This window comes from Fundulus heteroclitus, chromosome 4 (genome assembly GCF_011125445.2).
Source record: "Fundulus heteroclitus isolate FHET01 chromosome 4, MU-UCD_Fhet_4.1, whole genome shotgun sequence".
NCBI classification, from domain to species: domain Eukaryota; kingdom Metazoa; phylum Chordata; class Actinopteri; order Cyprinodontiformes; family Fundulidae; genus Fundulus; species Fundulus heteroclitus.
Genome location: NC_046364.1, coordinates 39558188 through 39579825, shown reverse-complemented (window position 1 = coordinate 39579825; position 21638 = coordinate 39558188). Strand labels below are relative to the sequence as shown.

The 21638-nt window shown below is 40.4% G+C and overlaps 2 protein-coding genes across 2 annotated transcripts; both read left to right on the top strand.

Moving 5' to 3' along the window:
- Positions 1-1545: 1545 nt before the first annotated feature.
- thap11 (THAP domain containing 11) lies at positions 1546-4030 on the top strand. The gene is made up of 2 exons (XM_021307779.2): positions 1546-1915; positions 2127-4030. The coding sequence occupies exon 2, from the start codon at positions 2142-2144 to the stop codon at positions 2943-2945; it is 804 nt and encodes a 267-aa protein (XP_021163454.2). The 5' UTR covers positions 1546-1915; positions 2127-2141; the 3' UTR covers positions 2946-4030.
- An 8640-nt stretch (positions 4031-12670) lies between these two features.
- Positions 12671-21056, top strand: nrn1lb (neuritin 1-like b). The gene is made up of 3 exons (XM_012880966.3): positions 12671-12958; positions 16483-16630; positions 19373-21056. The coding sequence occupies exons 1-3, from the start codon at positions 12904-12906 to the stop codon at positions 19677-19679; spliced, it is 510 nt and encodes a 169-aa protein (XP_012736420.2). The 5' UTR covers positions 12671-12903; the 3' UTR covers positions 19680-21056.
- Positions 21057-21638: the final 582 nt, after the last annotated feature.

Sequence of the window (21638 nt, the reverse complement as noted above, 5' to 3'; positions counted from 1 at the left end):
TGTGTGTTGTGTGTGTTTTTTTTACCCTGTTTATTTCTTCAACACAATTTATTTCTGCCTGTCCGTTTTACATTTCTGTCTCATTATGCAAATGAGGAGGGGACAATGTCTGCCTATTGGTTGGTTGGACCATAGATATGTAATACATAGATGCCTCATTACGTGCTGGAGTCACTGAGCTATATAATACACTGGAGTGCTAATCACCGTCTGTTTGAACGAGTCACTTTGAAGCCACCAGCCGCCATATTGGTACTCCCTATTTCCCCCCAGTAACTAAGGAATATGTGCGCTACAGCATCGAATAACGAGGATTTTCTCATGTTCAGGGGGAGCTTAAATCTTTTAAAATGTCAAATGCCATATAGTTTTATGTTATGTTCTAAAAATATCAAGTACTGAGAAAGTCATGTGCTGAAATATTTTGCATTTTATTCATTTAAATATATATGTTTAACATTTATAAATATATAAATAACAATATACAAAAACATATATTTACATATGTGTATACATATATATACATATATACATATACACATACTTATATATACATATATATATCTAATATGAATAACATGTAAAATATTTCAGCACCTAATTTTCTAGTAGTTGATAGTGTTAGTACATCCACTGACTGTAGAATTACCTGTGAAACGTTTTCACTCAGCCAGAAAACTGCTTGTTGTTGCAACCAAATCCTATGGGATTCTGTGAGAGTAGGGAGGAGCAAGATGGCGGCCAGTGACTTCAGTTTTTCGGCAAAATCAGCACTCCAGTGTATTATATAGCTCAGTGGCTGGAGTGCATTCTGCATCGCCGCCACCTTGGATGGGTATTTTCCACTGTAGGCTATAGGCATAGAAATATAAGAGTAGACCCCGCATCGACCGCTTTCGCCTATGGGCGCTGACGAGATTTGGTGGCACCATCTTGGGGCAGTCAACAGCTCAGCTCAGTGTAATGTGTTGACCAGGCGCAGAATCAATTTAATCAACTATAACTCGTAATTTTCAAGTTTTTTTTTTTTTTTTTTTGCTGGAAACTTTAAAACTATAGCTATAGTAACAAATGGTCCAGTGCATTTAAATAATCTTAGTGGGGTTAAAAGTAATAGAATATTCTGACAGGATGTATGTATGTTGCAAAACACAGCTACTCACAGTTTTAGTTTTTTTATTACTATATTCACAAACACATTTGTACACACACACACACACACACACACACACACACACACACACACACACACAAAAAAAAAATAAATAATAATAATAATAATAATAATAAATAGATATATATATATATATATATATATAGATATATATATATATATATATATATATATATATATATATATATATATATATATATATATATATATATATATATATATATATAATATATATATATATAAATTGAAATTGAACTTCAATTTGTATATCTTGTATTGATTATTTTAAATTGCATCCCTTTAGCTTTAGGGAGTGGAAAATAAAAATAAAATTGGTTCTAATATAATAATAATAATAAAATGTTTTATTTATAATACACGTTACATTTCAAAGAAAACTCAAAGTGCTACAGGGCAGAAGGCTCAAAGCAACCCCCGGCATAATACAAAAAAATGAAAACAGCATTTTACAATCATCATTGACCGAAAATAAATAATTCAAGTAATGTTTCTAATTCTAATACTGCAAAGGATAAAGGATAGTTATATGCACACTGAGGACTGATGTGGATGTAAGTGAAATTATTTTTAACCAGTAGGGGCGCTGCAGCCCCGGTTGTGTCAGAAAGGACGCGCAAAGGATTCTGGGACTTTTAGTTCTCAGTGAGCAACGGTAGCGTTGATAACGATCCGAAGAATAAAAACAGAGCTTAAAACTAGTACATCAGCGTTAAATTTGACGTGAGTACGAGACCCACAGGCTTTGAATTTGTTCAGCTTTAAGTGGATTTGCAGTGGGAAGCAGCTTACTTTGGGTCAAAAATAAACAGGAAGTTGTTAGCTTTGTGGGACGTGTAGTTCCGTTTGTAGGCCGCCAAGCTTGATAACAACGCATTCAAAACAGAAGTATCTGCAAATTAACCCAAAACACAGGGTGTGCTTTTTTTTTTAGCCTTTTGGAGGGAACATGCCCGGGTTCACCTGCTGTGTGCCCGGCTGCTACAACAACTCGCACCGGGACAAGGAGCTGCGCTTCTACACCTTCCCCAAGGACCCCGCTCTGAGGGAGCAGTGGCTGCGGAACATCTCCCGGGCCGGGGTCAGCGGATGCTTCAGCACCTTCCAGCCCACCACGGGCCACCGCGTCTGCAGCGTGCACTTCGCCGGCGGGAGGAAGACGTACACCGTGCGGGTGCCGTCCCTCTTCCCCCTGCGGGGCGTCAACGAGCGCAGGAATCGGCGCAGCAGAGGGAGGAAGCTGTCCGCCTCGGCCCCCGCGCCCGGCATCGTCGCCACCAGCCTGCTGGGCAACACGGCCGGCGTGGCCGAGGGCACCGTCGGCGGGGAGGCGAAAGACGACAGCATCACGGTGGTTCAGCTGGGCCACCACGGGGAGTACCTGGGCACGGCGCGGCTGCCCGGCGCGGCGCGGCTGCCCGCCCAGGCGGAGGCCGGCTGTGACGGCTCCTCTTCGGGTGGCTTGGTGGAGCTGAAGATCGAGGACGCGGACGCCGTGCAGTACCTGAGCGTGACCTCCAGCCCGCTGGACCACTCCTACTCCCTGACCACCGGCACCACGTCCGCGGAGCTGCTGCGCAAGCTCAACGAGCAGCGGGACATCATCGCGCTGATGGAGGTGAAGATGAAGGAGATGAAGGCGACCATCCGCCAGCTGAGGGTGACGGAGGCCAAGCTGCAGGAGGAGGTGCGGGAGCGGGACCGGCTGCTCAACACCAGCTCGCTGGCTGCGAGCGTCCGGAAGAAAAACTGACGAGGCGGCTGAAATTAGCCGAAGACCGACGACCACCCTCCAGAGGAAGACCCGGCCCCGTTCCGTCTAACTAAGCTTAAAACAAACAGATCAAAAACACGAACGATCAGAGTTAGTATTTAGTCTGTAGAGCTGGTTTTCATAGGCGTGATATGAAAAGAGACAGACTGCTTTGTTTTTTTTTAGTAGCAGATAGATTAACCCTGCCGCTAACCACATGGACCAGGATCAACACACAGACTCATGAGCTTGCACAGATTCACAAGTATATTTATAAGCAGAGTTGACGGAAGTTTGACTGAACTGCCTGATTGCATACGTATTTTTTTTTTTTTATTATTATTCTACTCTCCGTTTTGACTTCTGTCCATGCCTTTCAACTTCTAGGACTCTGACTGGAGAATCAACTCATGATTTAAGGGCGAAAGGGCACCGAGATGAAGAAAACACTACTCCTGACATGCCTTTCCATCATTTAAATGAGCTCAGCCCTCATCACAGATGCCTTCTGATGTACTTTGTTCACGTCATATTTTGTTGCTTTTTTTTAAAAACATTTGAGCGACCGAAGAGTGACGTTTAGGAAACTCTTGAGAAAAGAAAGCGTCAGTATGTCAAGAATGTCATTTTACTCAGCGTGTGTCCCATGGTAGTTTTGTTGTCGTTTCTTTTGTCGTGCCAGTTTATTGTTACGTGCTGGACTAAAGGCTTCTACGTGGCTTCGTCTTGATTTATTGAGTGTTTTATGCTCTGTGAGCTTCCTGCATTTCTTAGATTTGAAGTAAATTCCTTTTTGAAATTGTATGCTGACTCTCACAATAGGTTTTACTTTTTTTTCCCCCTCCTCCCCCAATTTCTCCCAAGGATTTCATGTCACCTGAGGGTGAAAGGAGCTTCTGCAGTGTCTCCTTTGCTTTCCACCTGCAGGTCGACACCATTAAAGCTCTCTGGACTGCACAGCGAGTTTCGCTTTAGGATCGACAAAATAGAAATCTGCAGTGGCTTCTGTCAACTATATTAAAGCTGTATTTTTCAGCCGGGTTGACTTTTTGTGCAAAACCTAATAAAATTTTCTTACAAAAGAACTATAAAGGTTTTTGCTGGGCACTGAAAGTCGGCTATATGGACACCCAACCCAGTCAGGTAATGAATGTCAGGGAGACCGGTTCAGGGAATAATTATTTTGCGGCTGTTGCATGCAGGATCCAGCAGATATTTACATATCAGTTATAAAAAAATACTTTTATTTCACAGATTTAATCAGTAAATTTTGTAGCTCAGTTGGGACTACCACAATTATTTATGTTTGTTAAATACCAGAATGAAGAGAGAGGATTTTAAAGCAATTTGACTCCTTTACCTCTCCTTCATGTTTGGCCAGATTGCCTCTTAAACTGCGTGACTTGGCTCAGATCTTAAGCTATTCTTCAACAAGCTTCTCCCAATCATTTCCTGGAATTTGGGCCCGTTTCTCACGCTTAATTATTAATCATCCATTTGTGTCAAAGACTTAACTCTTTGTCTGATGTTTGAGATGTTGCTTCAGTAACTCCACACTTTGTTCTTTCCTCGTAGCATTTATTTTGAAATGTGCACCAGCGTCTCCTGCAGTAAAACACCCGAGCATGATGCTGCCACCACCGTGCCCACAGTTTGGAGAGTGTGTTCGCTTGCAAGCATGCGACTCTTTCCTATAAATGTGATAACACAACTTATGACTTAAAAGAAAGTAATAAAAAAATCTCTTATTACCCAGGCATATATTTGCTAATCCAAACTGATTCCAAAACAGGACAAGTTTAGTGTCAGACAGGGAGAAATAAAGTTTTTTTTGTAAAGGTTTTCTAAATGTCTAAACTGTGCAGCTACAAAGACACGGACGTTTCGGGTCTGTGAACACAATTTCTGCCCAAGATAATTAGGTGCTTTGTTTCAGAAGGTAATAGTGTGTTTTCAGCTAGAATTGTTAAAAATTTTAGCTGAAAATAAAAGACACAAAAGCATGTTTTGCAGCACATTCCAAGATATTTGATAATATGATCTAGTTAAACATTACAGCTTGTTGGAAAAAGGAAAAACTTGATTAATTAACTTATAAAAGATTCCCTCCCTGAAGCTTTCTTCCAGCTGTGAACCGTCACAGGATCATCTGGACCGGTGCTTGGAAAATTCACAAACAATTTGCCAATAAACAAAACAATGAGGACAAGTGGCGCATTAAGCCCTGGTTAACTGTTTTATATGTCAGCGAAAACTTTGCAAATGAGGGTCTAGATGTGGACTGAATGCTATAAAAAAGATAAACTATTACAGATTTTTAGCTTTTTCAGCAGCCCATGGTGATATTGGTTGCTAAATTTGAAATTCTGATATTGAACATTGATTATAACCTTAGGGAAATGAATAATTTTGGAACGGTAATCAACAGAATCTCCTCCCGTGGCTCAGGCAGCATTTCACTCGTTCATTTAAAAAGTTTTACCAGCTTTATAATGGTTATATTATCATTGCTGTTGGCGTTTTATATTCTTACGGGGGGTTTTTTTGTGATAAAATGTCACATGAACAGTGCTCCCATTTAGAACACACCATATGTGTAAAAGGTGACAATGTTGACAAGAATTCAAACTTTAACCCGTGCATTTTCACTCTATAATTCATGTAATTCTTACTGAACCCAAATTTGATTCTCCGCATTTATACAATCATTGAAAATCTGGTTTTCTGCCGTTTCAGAACATGTATAAATATAGAGAAAGAATCTAATTAAATGCTATAATTGTAGATCCTGGAAACCAACATCCTTCCACCTTTAAAAAATAATGCAAAGATCAGAAGAGTTTGGTTTTTGCAGCACCAAAACCGACTTATACTTTTTCCAAATCATATGAGGAACAATTCGTAGCTGAGACCAACATTATTGCAAGCGGATAGTTTAAACCAAAAACTCCATTATCTGAATCTCAACATAAAATCTGCTGATAGACATAAATAGAGCTGAGTATGCAAGAACACACAATAATCCAGACACCTTTGAGTTTGTATTTGTTTTACATTAGCCATTGGTTTTTCAACATCAAAATACTGTATCTTCGTTAAAGGAGGATTAATGTTGGCTCAATCCCAAAATTAACATCTTTATCTTTAGTTTTGTACTCCTCTACAATCAACTTTTCTTGCTTTACCTGGAAAGAGTCATTAAAGTTTTGACCCAAAACCTTGCCTGACAGTGGAACAGTTCGCATCTAAAATTAATTTAAGGATCTAGGAACAAATAAATGGTTTCAGTGGACATATTGTATAAAGGCTGCATGTTTATTGTCCTGATAAGTAATTGAACCCCACAATATATTTGTTGTGTTTGACTCATCACTCTCTAAAGTCCTTTAAAATGTTATTTACTGGGTATTTTTTCAACACTTGTTACATTTCGGGAAGGTGCTAAATTAGTATAAAGGAAAGCTAAAAGTTGCAGTTTGATTTCCTACCTGTAGAGGGCGATAAGATAAAAGATCAGTTTAGCTCCTATCATTAAGGCCTAATTGATTCACTTCATCTGTCTGGCAGATTTAATAGCAGCTCTCTAATTATATTTAAGTGCTTAAAACCTTGGAGTGATACTGTGAAAGCTGCGCTCAGGAGTCACTCCTCAAAGCAAACTTAAATGGATGGATGTGAACCTTTCGTGACAGTGTGGACGAAACAGAAAGCGGGGAGAGATGATGAATGGATAGACAGAGCACACTGGTGAGAGCGAGGATCCAGATCCCTAATCTCATCTGGATTTATATTTTACTCCCCACACTGTTGCATAATTCCTTAATCCAGCGCCGTCAATCAAACTTACACAACTCTATTTTCTGAGGTGGCTGCCATTTACAACTCCAGTCTTCATGTTGGGACCAAAAACCGCTCCTCCTGTCTGGTTCTTCCAGACATTCAGAGAGCTGAGGTAGTGAGAGTGAATGCAAATCTCATAATTAACCAGAGGTTGACCTATGAGCAGGACGTGAAGACGGCAAACATTAGAAATGTCAGCAGAGGGAGAGATGCCACACAAAAAAAGGAAGAATTCTGTTAAAATTGGTGGAAATTAAAAAGCAATAAAGTTTGAAAAACTGGTTTGTTTCCTAACATTCGTGACGGTTTAGGACAGGCTGTGATTATAAACTGAGATCAGAATGGGTAATCCATGTGACGTAGAGAAATGAGTTTGAGGGATTTGTTCATGAAAACCCGACCAGGTGATGATTTTGAATACTTTTCTGCTGTGTCTCTGGTGAAAAACCTTCTGGTGCTTATTTCTACTTAATGTGCCTTTTAAAGTTTTACTTTATTTATTAATTTTTGCATAGATTCTTCTTGCTACGTGCATGAATGGCATTTATTTGTTCAGCTATTTTTTATACTTGAAAGATTATTGCCAATGCAGATGCTTACACTTGACAGTATTTTCCAGGTGAAGCTTGCAGGTTAACCCATGTAAATGATTTATGGCATTTAAACAGTAGCAGATGTCACCCAAACATTTGTTTTGCCTATACCAGACACGCGTCATTCTGAAGTTATTTTATTTACGGCGTCTTGAAAAAGTATTCATAGCAGTTGCACTTTATAACAGAACAAAACCAAAACTTTGATGCATGTTATTGGGATTTTTTGAGACAGACTAACACAAAGTTGTGCATAACTGTGAAGGCATGACTTTCAAAATCTCAACAGAGTGGAATGCATTTAATATTGAATCGCCTTTTTAATATAATGTCCCAAAATCAAATCCAGGTTAACAAATTATCTTCAGAAATCCCTGCTGCTGGTCAAAGTCTGTCTGCATATAATTTAGTCACAGTATAGATTTACCAGTTCTATGAAGGTCTCAGAGGTTTGTTAGAGAACATTAGTGAATAAACAGCATAAACAGGAATAAACAGGTCAGGGAGAAAGTTGTTGAGAAGTTTGAAGCAGGGTCAGGTCATAAAATAATATCCCATGCTTTAAACACAGTACAAAGCACTGCTCAGCCCATCATCTGAACATGGGAAGAGTATGGACCAACAACAAAAACTCTCAAGACGTGGCCAAGTGTCTAAACCGAAAAGGCCAGGCAGGGAGAGCAGCTTTAATTGGTGAAGCGATGAAGATGTTGAAGTTTGGGTTTAGACTTAGTCATTGTTTTCAATAAACATCCTAAAGCTGCTTTGGTGTGTTTGTGTCTAATTGCTGAAACATGACTAAAGTTAAGCCCCCAGGCCAACTGGTGCAAATTAAACTGTGTTTGTTAAAAGCTCACGTGACTTAATTGCAATCATCACAATATGTTGGTCCCATGTCAGTACTTTGTGGCACCCCTTGGGCCCAGACAACAGACAGCGATTTGGTGAAGCAGCTGTTTTCTCCTGTGGTAAATCAGCTCACAGCTGCTGTGACTGACCCTCGAGATCTGATGGAGTCCACATCTGAGCTCATCCCACGCGTTCTCCTGGGAAACGAGTGAAGGACCTGGGTGGCGACAGGAGGACGTCATCAGCGTGGGTGGATGGGCATGTCTTGTAGAAAAAATGTACCACGGTGCTGCCTCGGGATGGGTAAGACACAGCAAGTCCCTGATGAAGTGGTGTGTCATCACTACCAGAAGGGGACCTGAAGTCACACTCCACCTCCCAAAGCCAGGAATGCCCATCCACAAGAATGGCATTAAGTTGGCAACTATGACCTTAACGCATCACCCGCTGTGGAGTTTCACAATGCAGCCAACAGGACTCATGCAGACGCACAATGTAGCTCCATCCAGTGCTACTGATGTTGATGCCCTGTTAGGAGGGCCTGTTCCAAACTAAACACATCCTCCTCACACCCACAGCTTGTCTGCACAGTTAAATAATTTACATCCAAATTTTATTCAATTCAAGGCAAAAATACTTTATTAATTCCAAAAGGAAAGCACATTTTGTTGTAACTTATAGAGGCATTTTCAATGAGTTGTTGTAGATGGTGATGTCTGCAGACAGGAAAGCTCTCCTGCAGCGCTGCGTCCTCACTAAGACTAAGAAAGTAGGGCACATCACCCCAGTTCTAAAGTCCTTACACTGGCTCCCTGTATCTCAGAGAATAGACTTTAAAATCCTTCTGTTAGTCTATAAATCCCTAAATGGCTTAGCACCTAAATACATCACAGACTTGTTATCAGTGTATCAACCATCCAGACCACTCAGGTCTTCTGGCTCCAGCCTGCTCTGCAGAACCAGAACCAGAACCAGACATGGAGAAGCAGCATTTAGTTCCTATGTTCCACTTATCTGGAACAAACCTCCAGAAAACTGTAAAAGTGCGAAAAGCCTGAGTTCCTTTAAATCGAGATTAAAAACACATTTGTTTAAGATTGCCTTCAACTGTTCTAGTTAACTGAATCACCACTTGTGTTTTTTTTTCATGTTCTATTTTCTATCTACATTTTATTCCTACTTGCTTCTATTCTGTTTTATTTTTGCTATATTTTAATCATGTAAAGCACTTTGCATTGTCTTTGTACTGAATTGTGCTATATAAATAAATTTGCCTTGCCTTGCCTTGCCTACAGCGGATCTGGAGAAGCCTCTGACTGAAGACACTCTGATGTTCTACAATAGTCTGATTCAGAGGATGCTCACGACCGTCTGTGATGTTCTTCATTTTATGAAGAATATTTCTTTGTAAAATCATCCCAAGAGATTCTAGAGGAGTCTCCAGAACAGAGCCGGCCTTATTTATTAGCTAATTGTTCCTTCTGGGGACTTTAACGTATTTTATGTGAAGGTTCCATAACCTGGTAAGTCATGTTGATAATGTGTAGCTCTCTCCGTTCTGCATATTATCAATATGGATTTGCTCCCATCAAATCCATTTGGGGAAAAGAGGGACATGTAGCAGAACCTTCCGAGCTGATTGGGCAAAGCAACCCATAGTGCCCGCCTACCAAAGGTTTGTTCTAGCCAATCATGGTAACAAATGAAAATGTACGCAGCAGGGGTGATGAGAAACCACAACAAGGTAAACAAGTCAAGGCACTTCTTGCTGTCCTTCTTTCAAAGATGAAATTGTGGATTCACAGCTACGCGTGCCTCCTCCTGTGCGACCATGTTTGTTTTTGTTCTGGTATGGGACGTCAACAGCTGGATGTCGCGCCTTAAACCATAATACTGCAACGTGATTGGCCTGATTCATTTTTGGTTGGGTCACAAACAGTTGAAGCCGGAGCAGCACAAGGTGGATTGTTGTGTGTTTGTGAACTCACAAATACCGCGGGAATTCAACTTGTAGGCAAAGTTAAGTGTTTCACTCACTGGAGTAGAGTGAATCTGAACAAATCTACAGTTATCAAAAGACAAATATTTACCAAGATTACTTTGGCTAAGATATCACACTTCACTAGTAAAACATTTTAATCGTTTTTGTATAAACACGATTGACACAGTGGTATTGTGATAGAAGACCATATTTGGCTGGATAGATTTAAAAAATGTTTTGACGCCATTAAATAATTTACCTATTTGAGCATTTTTCGTGTTATTTGCTCTTATTTGTTTGAAATTAACCTGAAACACACCGGTTGACATAAGTTCAGTGCTCCATGTGCTTACATGGAAAGTGTAAAGTTTATTCCAACTTGAACTAAAGGACAGAACAATGGAAATCAGTGTAATCATCACCATCTATCTGCTATAACTATCCTAAGGTTTACTATGAGTGTCCCAAAGCTTCTGGACTTCAGGTAACTTAGGGTGCTGCATAACACGAATTAAGAAAATAATTTTACACCAAACTTATTTTTCTCAAAGCATCTTAAATGCTGTGTAGAGTGGAACACTCTATGTGCTTTTTGCAAAATCACTCACTCTTAAATAGGAAATAAACTAAACTTAAAAACCAGCTTGGAGGCTACAGATGTGCTCGTCCGTCTTTTGCCTTGACTGCAAGGACAATCTGGCAGTCAGCTATCACATCTGGCTCCCAATAATCGGACGGTTGAGTGGTTTCATCCACTGGATTACATTGACACAGCATTATTAATATAGTGACGACGGTATATAGATATAGATAACATACTAATGCTAAATGAATGAATCTTCAAAGTGTGAATGGAAGAAAAACAAAACTTTTAGAAAATTAGACCAGATCTCCAAAGGCTGAGCAGTCATCACGAAGCCGGTCAGGCAAACCTTTCTCAATAGCCTCTAAGGTTCAGTCTCAGTGTTCAGACTCAGCCCAGACAGATTGTCAGTGCACCTTCAGTGCTTTTTTTTTTTAACATGCTTAGTTGTTACAGGTTTTGAGAATTAAAAGGAGAGATAATTTTTCTCCAATTTTTAGCATCTCTTCCCAACCTAGTTCCCAACAAAGCACTTCACTCTCAGACGGCAGGTTTATTGGTGGTTCCTAGAGCTTCTAAAAGTAGAAAGGGCACCTTGTCTACTTTCAAGACCAGGTTTAAAACTTTCCTTTTTGACAAAGCTTCTAGTTAGAGTAGCTTAGGGTATCTTGAGCTATCTCTGTACTTTAAATCAGCCAAAATTTGACATGGACTGAAACGCATTCAGAGCAAATTTTCATGACAACAATAACTGGTGCGGTAATAAACTCTAATAAATAATAATTTATTTATTAGAGTTTATTAGATAATTTATTAGATCATTTATTAGATAATTAATAATTTATTAGAGTTTTTATTAGAGTTTAATACTCTAAACTCTAGTTTAATACTCTAAACTTTATTGGAGTAAAAATACTCTAATAAATAACAATAACTGATGCAGTAATAAACTCTAATAAACTCTGTTGAAGATCCTGGGACATTCCTCCAAAGATCTCATTCATTACAAAATTAGCTACTGAGATGTATTGATTGAGAGCAGCGGCTTCATACGCAGCCAGATACCTCAGCAGCTGATTGGCTGTTTTGGGGAGAAGATTAATGATTAATGGTTACTTTTCCTTCTGAGTCAGTGTACAGATGGAAACCAGGATTTACACTAATACAGTGAGTGTGAGCCATCTGCGGGGGCATAGTGGGGGGTTTTAAGGTCAGGAGGATAAGAAGATGGTTTACAAAAACATCTTAAAGCATCTTTTGTGTTTTGAAACTGTGTAGTCTCTTAATTACGACTGTTTATCACCTCCCAACTCTCAGTAAACCTTTCATGACCCATATGGATGCATAGAGGGATCCTCCCATGGGCGGCTGCTATTCTCCAAGGCCGGCCTGCATCTGCGTCAGACTCCCAGGTGAGCTGGGTTCTCTTATCCTCCCCGGGACGTCATCCATCTGTTCAAATAAAATCACTTCATAACTCAAATCCTCTTCCAAATTCTGACATTGTTTTAGTCCAGCACTGTGACAAAAAAGCTCCTTGTATCTGAATAATAGCAGGCATGTGGATATGTCAGCGGCCATGTGTGGCTGAGAACACAATCACCATTAAACCGCACATAATTCATTTGTGTTTCAAATAAATGCTCCAGATACTGAAATACCGGAAATGAGAATGCTTTAATCCACTGAGCTGTGTTGGGATGTCGTCATTGGTCCTCCATACACACGCACACACACACACACACACACACACACACACACACACACACACACACACACACACACACACACACACACACACACACACACACACACACACACACACACACACACACACACACACACACACACACACACACACTCTGACTGTCACAGCATCCTCTTTGCTCTTCGTGATGCATTGGTCTCAGTCACTGTTAATCCAGCTTGGTTGTGCCTCTGAGCATTGTCGTACTTTCTGCAATCTGCCAATTTCTCAACGGATGGACTGCATCAGAACCTTTTAACACACCAACTTTTCCTCTATTTTTTTGGGACCTCCTGCTATAGTGGAGGCTTCATTCCGGGTCGGAGGTGGTATTCAGCTCCTGCAGGGCTCTCCTGAACCCTACCATGAAGTCCCGTCCGGGAGCTGCGACAGCGCTGCTGCCCATCGCTCTCTGCCTCAGTAAGGATATTACTCTGCTTCAAGCTTGTTTCTTTTTGCCTTTCTCCCCTTTCCCCTCTAAATTATGCTGTTCAATCAAATTTGCCAAAGTAGATATGAAGTCTATTCAGATCATAGGCTGAGCAGGGAAAGGTCTTAGAAACGCACTTAACTTAATGAGAGGCTCATGTTCCGCTGATTTTTGCTTGGTTTGGACACTTTGAAGATAAATCCCAGAAATGTATGACCGAAGCTAAAAAACAAAAAGAAACAAAAATAAAAACGAGTCACAGAAACATTATAATGCGCATTTACGAAAGATTTGCAGATTGTTTATTGATAAAAAAAAAAAAAAATTATACTTGTAAAAAACAATAAGAACAGCTAAGACTGAATGAAAGTCTAATTTTGTAACAACAGACTTTTGTTTATGTTTACCAAATGTAGGGCTGGGTAGCAGGAAATGAAGGTGAGTTTAACACCAAAAAAAGTTATGTATGCTGTGTGCATGCATCTACAGTTGTCATGTAGGTTAGTTTTGGAAATGATTTTATAGCGTGTTTTAGAGAAAGTTGCAATTGTGAAGCCCAGCTGACCTCTGCTTTGTGTTCTGTGCTCAAAGGAAGGAGAGGCAACAGCGTAAATCCACAGGTTTTGCATTTGGCTCTTAAGTTTAGATAAAATTATACTCTTTAATAAACCGAGGTGTCTTTGGTAATAGCGTGCTATCAACCATATTGTTGAAAGATTGAAAAGAGCAAATAAAAGCTCACCAAACATATTTTGTGACTTTTAGATAGTTATTTTAAGCATCTTGTTGCCATTGTTGGGTTTGTAACCATAGAAGGATCACTACATAGTAGGCATGGCCTGGATTATAGGTATTAAGATGTGGCAATGTCTTTAAAAAGTGACTGTTTCAAAATGCCAATTTGTGTCATATATTTGTTACAGTTAGAATTTATTTTAATGAGATGCCAAAAAAGCAGAAGTTGTCTATGATCGTGTGGAACACAGAACGCTGCACCCTAAAGTGCCCTAATGCTTCACAACCTGTGACTTAAACCGGTTTGCACCATTTCATTCACAGAAAATGTCTGCAACTTTAAAGATTTTGAAGACTGTCAATTGTGAAGCAAACAGCAAACAGGACAAATCAACAGAGAACCCCGGCGTGTGTAACTCTTCACCCCAGTAAAGTCAGTAACTTGTAGAGACACCTTTTGCGGCAGCTACAGCTGCAGGTTGCTCTGGATAAATCTCTCTGAGCTCAACACATCTGGCCTCTGGGATTTTTGCTCATTCCTCAAGGCTAAACTGCTCCAGCTCCTTCGTGTTGGAGGGCGTTCACTTGTGAACAGTAATCATCAGGTCTAACCACAGTTGGATTGAGGCCCAGGCTTTGACTAGGCCATTTCGGCACATTTAAATGTTTCCTCTTTAACCACTCGAGCAGGTTGCTTTAGCAGTGTGCTTCGGGTCATTGTCTTGCTGGGAGTCCCAGTCTCACATTATAGACAGACTGATGGAGGTTCTGCTCAAAAATATTCCTGTATTCAGCACCATTTTCTCCGGCCACTCTTCCCTGAAGCCCAGCTCTATGGAGTGTCCCATCAAGTCCTCCAGTATCTGTTGTGGAGCCCTGCAGCTCTTTTAGGGTTAGCTTTGGTCTCTGTGCTGCCAGATTAATCTGAGAGATCTGGTGGGTGGCCCTCTGTTGGCAGGTTTGTTGTGGTACTGTGCCTTACATCTGAAGATGATGGATTTAATGCTGCTCTGGGGGGGAACATCAAAGATTAGAATATTTTTTACAACCCTACCCTGACTTGAACTTTGTCCCTAACCTGACTTGTTTTGGGAGCTCCTTGGTGTGATGCATCCTGCTTAAGTGGTGCTGCAGCCTCAGGGCCGTTCAGAAAAGATGTTGTTTATGCTGACAGATCATCATCAGATTGCACACAACACACTCCACTCAACTAATTGTGTGAGTTTTGAAGGAAATTGGTTGCACCAGACTTTTTAAGGGGTTTAACAGCAGATAAGGCGGATACATATGCACATATTAATTTTCTGTTAATTTTGTTTTTATTATTTATGTATATATTTTATGTGTACTCAATCTAAAGCCGTGGCACCGGTTATTTCTTAGGCCAACACTGTTATAAAGCTACAGGTGGTAAGATCAGTTTGCTTCACCTTTGCTACTCTATAAAGAGCAGAACATATAAAAGGATAAAGTCCTGTATAATAAGCATATTTACTTAAAAACCACTGAACTACTGCTAAACATATCATGTCTTTAGTCTTTGGTTTAGTCTGTACACCAGTACAGTAGAAAACCTGTTTATAACTTTAATAATTGGAATTTTATAGTTGGAATAATTGCTGTATTTTACTTTAAATGATAGCAATTAAGGTCACGTTGTACATTTTTATTTTAATTGCTCATTTGGGTTTGATGCAGGAATTTGTTGTTCAGTTTGAGCAGATTTGTCTGGTACCCATCTGGGACCGAGTTGACACCTAACTGATTCTGCCATTATGTATCATATTTAGTCACATATGACAAGCCCAGTGTGAGTCCAGACCTACTTTGTACCTATCCAGGCGATGCACATTCCTCATGGAGCCCACGTGTTGGCAGGGTCATACCAACTACGTTGTTCTTATTCATAACCTCTGTCCTATAATGAAAAATGTCTGCTGAGACATGTGTGGTCATTATCCGACCAGCCGACCAAGCTTGAATGGTTAAGAAAATTTAATACATCATTGCATTCATGGTGGTAGAAAATTTGAGGTAATCTTGTCATTTTCACCTCTATCATGAAAATGCAAAATAAGAAAATACATATTGGTTTGAAATAAAATATATCTAGGCACACTTTATATTGTTCTACCCTAATGAATTACACGTCTGTCCCTCTGTTAGGTTAAACGTTCATTCATAATTATCATAACTGTCGCGGTGAGAGAGAGACAGAAACTATCCAAATCTTTGGGGAGATCCAGAGTTCATCGCACACTGGGGGTAACAGATGGCGCAAACAGAACAATCAGTGCAGAGCCAAAATAATAGAAATCAACAAGCAGAGAGGCTGTTAGATGCAAGATGTGGTGCTCAGGATTCCCACGCTGAGAGCTGCACTCCTGACCCTGGAATAGGTTACAAAAGCTGGCTGTCATCAGCGAAAACAGGAAGAGATCTTAAATCTAAAGTACACATCTGACCCAAACTGTTTCACTCCAAAGCTGCATTCAGACAGTTCGGTTAAAGTGCCGACTTAAGCAGCATCAGGAATGTGTAATCTATGAGCTGATCGATGCAGCTTGTAGTCCAACACTGAATTTGGCTTTGATGGAGTTTAATCTGTCCAGATGAATGGGGTTCAGAATGCTGTATCTCTGTATTTGTTTGATCCATCTAAGCACCAAATGTTATTTTTCTTTTTTCTGTGCCGTCCATGTTCATTCACCGTTCTCCTCACAGAAAGACGCGAAGAGAGTGGTCAAAGCGAATTTCTCTGCTTTTTCTTCGCCGTCAGGTTTGGCTCCTGTGTGTTTGGGAGCTGCCATCCCAGCTGCTTGTGGGACCATCTACAAGAGCTTCGCTCAGTGTTTGCTCTCGCTCGGGGACAGTTTGGTGGAAACGCAAAAAGACCAGAACACACAGGATATCGACTCCATCTGCAGGTATGTGTGTGTTATGTGACTTCCTCTTATTAATAATTCAATTACACATTTCTGATCGACTGAAGTCGTGACTGAGAATAAAAGAACAGAATACATTTTGGGAAATTCAGTGTATCGCACAAAAACACGCACAGCATAAATACAACAATAGCAAAATAACGTGAAATATAATATGATATAACATTAGTATTTCAATGAACACCCAATGTCTTTGGATACCTTTTTATTCATTTTTAGCAATGTTGATATATGCAATAAAGCTTTTAAAACAATTTATATGTACTTTCTCAATAAAAAAAAAAAAGGCTAATTGTGTTTTGGACTGGCTGCTGGTAACAAAGGACCCAAATATCCAATGTTGGTTCTTTGCTAGGCTTTCTGTTATATAGACACAATGCTGGTTCATGTCTTTTTAAGCCTGTATGATTCATACGTCAAAGATAAAAAGCTTAATCAAACAAAAGCATTACATATGAAAAAAGTACAGTTTTACGGTGAAAATTGATACATTAGCAGCAAAAGTAGAAAAAAAACTTCAAGGCTCTCAGAAAGCCCAAAGAAATATAAAAAAAAGCCCTTTAAATTATGACTCCAAAGAAAATGGGGACAATCCAAAGTAAAAGAAAATGCTTGAATAAATGATGAGGGATGAAAAATACTTCTGACATGAGCAAGAAACCTTAATTTCCCTCAGAGTCGCCGAATTAAGATGTAAAATAGCCCGTCTAGGTAGCAAAACACGAAGTAGTGCATATTTCTGAGGTTTCTGTGCTTTTTTAAAAACTATTTATAGTGTGGTGTGCATTTTACTCTGATACCCCAAAAAGTCAAATACAATGCAGCAAATTATCTTCACTTTATCGGTAGACAGCGTTCAACCGTGTGTAATTTAATCTCAGTATTTACCCAGCGGTTCTGTGAAGGCCTTGGAGGTTTGTTAGAGAACCTTAGCGAATCAACAGCATCACAAAGACCAAGGAACTCATCAGTCAGGACGGGGAGAAAGTTACGGTTTAAAACAAAGTTCAGTTATAAGCTATTTTGCAAACTTTGAAAATCTCCCAGAGCTGTTTAATCCATCATCTGAAAATGCTAAGAGTCTGACGCAACTGCAAAACTAACAAGACGTGGCAGTCCACCTAAAATCACAGGCTGGGTAGGTCGAGAGTCAGTGAGCGAAGCAAAGGCCACCAGGGTAACTCTGGAGGAGCAGCAGGGATCTGCCGCTCATGTGGGAGAAACTGTGACTGAACAACTCTTCGTCAGGCACTCCAAAAATCATGCCTTAATAGAAGAATGGCACGTAGAAAACCTCTGTTGAAAAAAGAAGTCCCATTTGCGGTTTACAACACATCATGATGTGACCAAAATTAAATAGTTTGTCCTATAATGTAGAGCTGTCGTATATTTGAAAAGCCTACCCATCACTCTGAAAACACCATCCCAGTGGTAAAACATGGTGGTGGCGGCATGGTGCTGTGGGGATGCTTTTCTTCAGCAGAGAGACAGGGAAGCTGATCAGTGTGGATGGAGCTAAATAAAGGGCTATCCTAAAAGAAAATGTGCTTGAATCTCCAACAGACCTTAGAACGGGGGCAGAGATTCAACTTCCAGCAGGACAACAGACCTAAACATACCGCCAGAGCTACAGTCGAACGGTTAATCATGTGTTAGAATGGCCCAGTCAAAGTCTAGACCTAAATCCAACTCAGAGTATTTTGGCAAGGCTTGAAATTTGATCTTCAAAGTTGCCTTTTATCCAATCTGACTGAATCGAAGCTAGTTTGCAAATATAAAAAAATCTTTGTCTCAAGGTGTGCAAAGCTGGTAGAGACTTTGCTTGAAAGACCTGCGGCTGTAATTGCAGCAAAAGGAGATTCTTGACTCTAAAGGGTTGAGTACAAATGCACGGCACACTTCAGATATTTATTTGCAAAAAGATTTCCATAAACCACGTATTGTCATGATCGGAAACAGAGGACCCAGAATTCAGCCAGAAATAGGTGACGTTTATGACAGTTTAAGACAGGCAAATGGGTCGGAACCGGAATGACAGGCAGACAGAAAAAAGGATAACCAGAGTCCGTGGTCCAGAAACAGTCCAGGGTCAAGTCAATTAATCAGAAGCGCAGGGACTGTCCAGAAGAGGATCCGGGAGCAAAATCAGGGCGTAGAAACAGCTCCGATAACCGGCAGGCGATCAGATCCGACATGGGCTAGGCAAGACTCAGAAAACAAGAAACAGATACTGATCGAACACAGGCAGGCAGGCAGGCAGGCAGGCACGCAGGCAGGCAGGCAGGCAGGCAGGCAGGCACGCAGGCAGGCAGGCAGGCTATTGGATATTGACTCACCGGAGGATAGCAATGATCTGGCGACGAAGGGTAGACTGAGGCGGGTATAAATAAGGGGATGAACAGGTGACTGGAGCTGAATACTAATTACAGGTAAAAGGTGGAGCTGATCTAAGGAAGGGTGGCGGCTAGAGAGGTGTTCTGAACTGATTGGTTAGTGGTTGGTGACAGAGGAGTGTCACATTAAATGAACAAACGTCCAAAACTAAAACTAAACAAAACAAAATCTATGACAATAAATAAATATGGACCACTTTGTGTTGGACTAACCTAACAGAACACATTCATGTTCGGTTGTAACGTGCGAATTAGGGCTGCTGTGCTCATCCTGTCCTGGAGGCTGCTTTCTGCTCAGATTTACTAAAATATCTCTTCCTTCTCCTCAAAGGTCCTGGAATGCTTTTCACGTCTGCGCCAGCTCCGCCCTGGCTGGCTGTCCTGGGGAAGCGGCGGCTATCTGGGAGTCTCTCAGACAAGAGTCCAGGAAGACCCAGTTTTCCGGAAACCTCTACGACATGTGCGCCAGCCGGACCACCCTGCCCCCCAGCACCCCCCCGCCTGCACCCCAGAGCTCTGCCACCTCAGACCAGATGAACAAGGAGACTCTGAAAGGGCAGACGCACAGGCCCAGCCCCGCCAGCATCTCAGTGCTGCTCCCTGTGTGCAGCATGCTGCTGGCTTCCCTCAAGAGTTAGACCCCCTAAGAGAGACACTCACACAGCACAGAGACTTAAGAAGCTGCAAGCCTCTAAACTGGTTCAGCCGGGGAGGCCAGAGTGAACGTGTAGATATGTGTTTTTTTTAATACTCAAGATCAAAATGAGATTTTGTGGTGAAATGTTTATAGCAATAAAGTAAAAATTTTATCTGACAGGCTGCTCTGCCTACGGTCCAAACACAAAAGGTTCAGTTCACCATGGACTCATTCAGTTCTGAAAAAAAAAAGGGATTTAATTCACTGGATCCCTTGGTTCTGTTTCATTTAAGATGGAAACATTTCCGATGATGTGTAAAAGTCTTCGTTTCTTAATACTTCTCGGAAATGTAATCTTTATTGAAATTTGTTTTGCCGATTATATTGTGTTTTTGTTTTAAGCCTCTTATGCATGAAAGACCTCATGACATCCCACAGAGAGACACATCTCAACGTCTCCTTTATGGGAGTCTGTGAAAAAAATACATAATTTGTTGTCAATTTCTTTTGTTGAATCCTAAATAAAATAACTAAAAAGCACACAGACTGAAACTCAGAAAATCAGATTTAGGAACTTTTAGGTGGGGCTTGTTCACAAAGTTAATGACAAACTGAATTATGATGCATTTCTCAGGTTTTGTGTTTGTTGGATTTGTTCCCATATTTTTGGAAGTATAGGCTGACTGGTTCTGATCATGTGTCCTGAAATTAAAAAAGTAAAAAAAGAAACTAAAGTAAAAAAACAACAACAACAACAAATGTTGAAAGCTCTTAAGAAAGCCTGAATTTATCCTGATGAAGACTTAAAAATAGATTACAAAGAGGCAATTATAAAGAATGAGGGAACCAATAAATTTGCACCGCACTGTACTCATTTAGTCATCAGGTACTAAAATGTTCGTCTTACTTTAACAGAGCTTTTGTTTAAGCAGTCGTTTAAGCTACAATTGAGGAAGAAGGAGGTCCCAGATGTGAAATATAACAGGGAAAACGATGATGTAGATATTTGTGTAAATGTAATAATTTCATGTTTATGCAAAATGGTGCGAAATGTTCACTGTGCAGCAAGTTTTAATAATCTGAAAGTTATACCTTACTTGTTTATAAACTTGGAAGTGTTATCGCATTTTATCCTCTGCTTTAGTGGAACGTATTTTCCCAGGACACTTTTCTTTAAAAAGGTCCTTATTCTGATTTTAAATGAAGATTAATGAAAAGTGAAAGTGCATTTTTTACATGTAAATGAAACTTTTTGAAGCTCTATTCACTTTTGCATTCTCGTCATGGTTTCTCTGCCACTTTGTGTAAACTGGTTTTCAAGCCAAATGCTGATTTAAAGGTTTGTGAACACAAATAAAGCAGTTGTTTTGAGAGTGAATTCAGCCTCACTTGTATCGGCGTCTGTAGGTGAAACAAGTGTGTTAAACCTAATACTCTGTTAAACCTAATGCGCTTAAGCCGTTTTCATGACGGCAGATATTCACGGTCAGATTAATCCTGTCCTTCTCCTCTCGTGGACCGTGAAGCAGGGTTTACTTTGAAATCTTTGACATTTCTCTTCATCCCCTGAGGTGGAAGATGTTTAATGGGGCATCAGGTCCTCTGCGGTGAGCTATGATTGCTGACCAAAGCGCGAGGTCAGCAGTTTGGACAGGATCATAGGTGAAAAGTTCGCCACTGCATCAGTTCTTCTGCTTGTTCTGCTTTGTGTATCACTTAAAGTTCCCCACTGATGGATAATAGGCGATATTTGTGATGTGCCACAAAACAGGTCAACAGATTTTAAAGGTGTGGACTCCAGGCAATCCAATGATATCAAACTTGTGAAATCAAAAAAAATTGATTGAAAAAGATACGACCATTTGAATGTTGGCTCTCTGCAAAGAAGATTGGTGAGAAAACAGGCGTCAATGTTGCTTTAAAATCAACTGGGAAGCCAGCTGGGCGTCAACAAAATTAG

Excerpts from the sequence above, each read along its gene's own strand:
- thap11 (XM_021307779.2), top strand. The coding sequence starts at position 2,142 with ATGCCCGGGTTCACCTGCTGTGTGCCCGGCTGCTACAACAACTCGCAC.
- nrn1lb (XM_012880966.3), top strand. The coding sequence starts at position 12,904 with ATGAAGTCCCGTCCGGGAGCTGCGACAGCGCTGCTGCCCATCGCTCTC. Across the intron at positions 12,959-16,482 it reads GCCCATCGCTCTCTGCCTCA|GTTTGGCTCCTGTGTGTTTG; the intron begins GTAAGGATATTA and ends CTTCGCCGTCAG. Across the intron at positions 16,631-19,372 it reads GATATCGACTCCATCTGCAG|GTCCTGGAATGCTTTTCACG; the intron begins GTATGTGTGTGT and ends TTCTCCTCAAAG.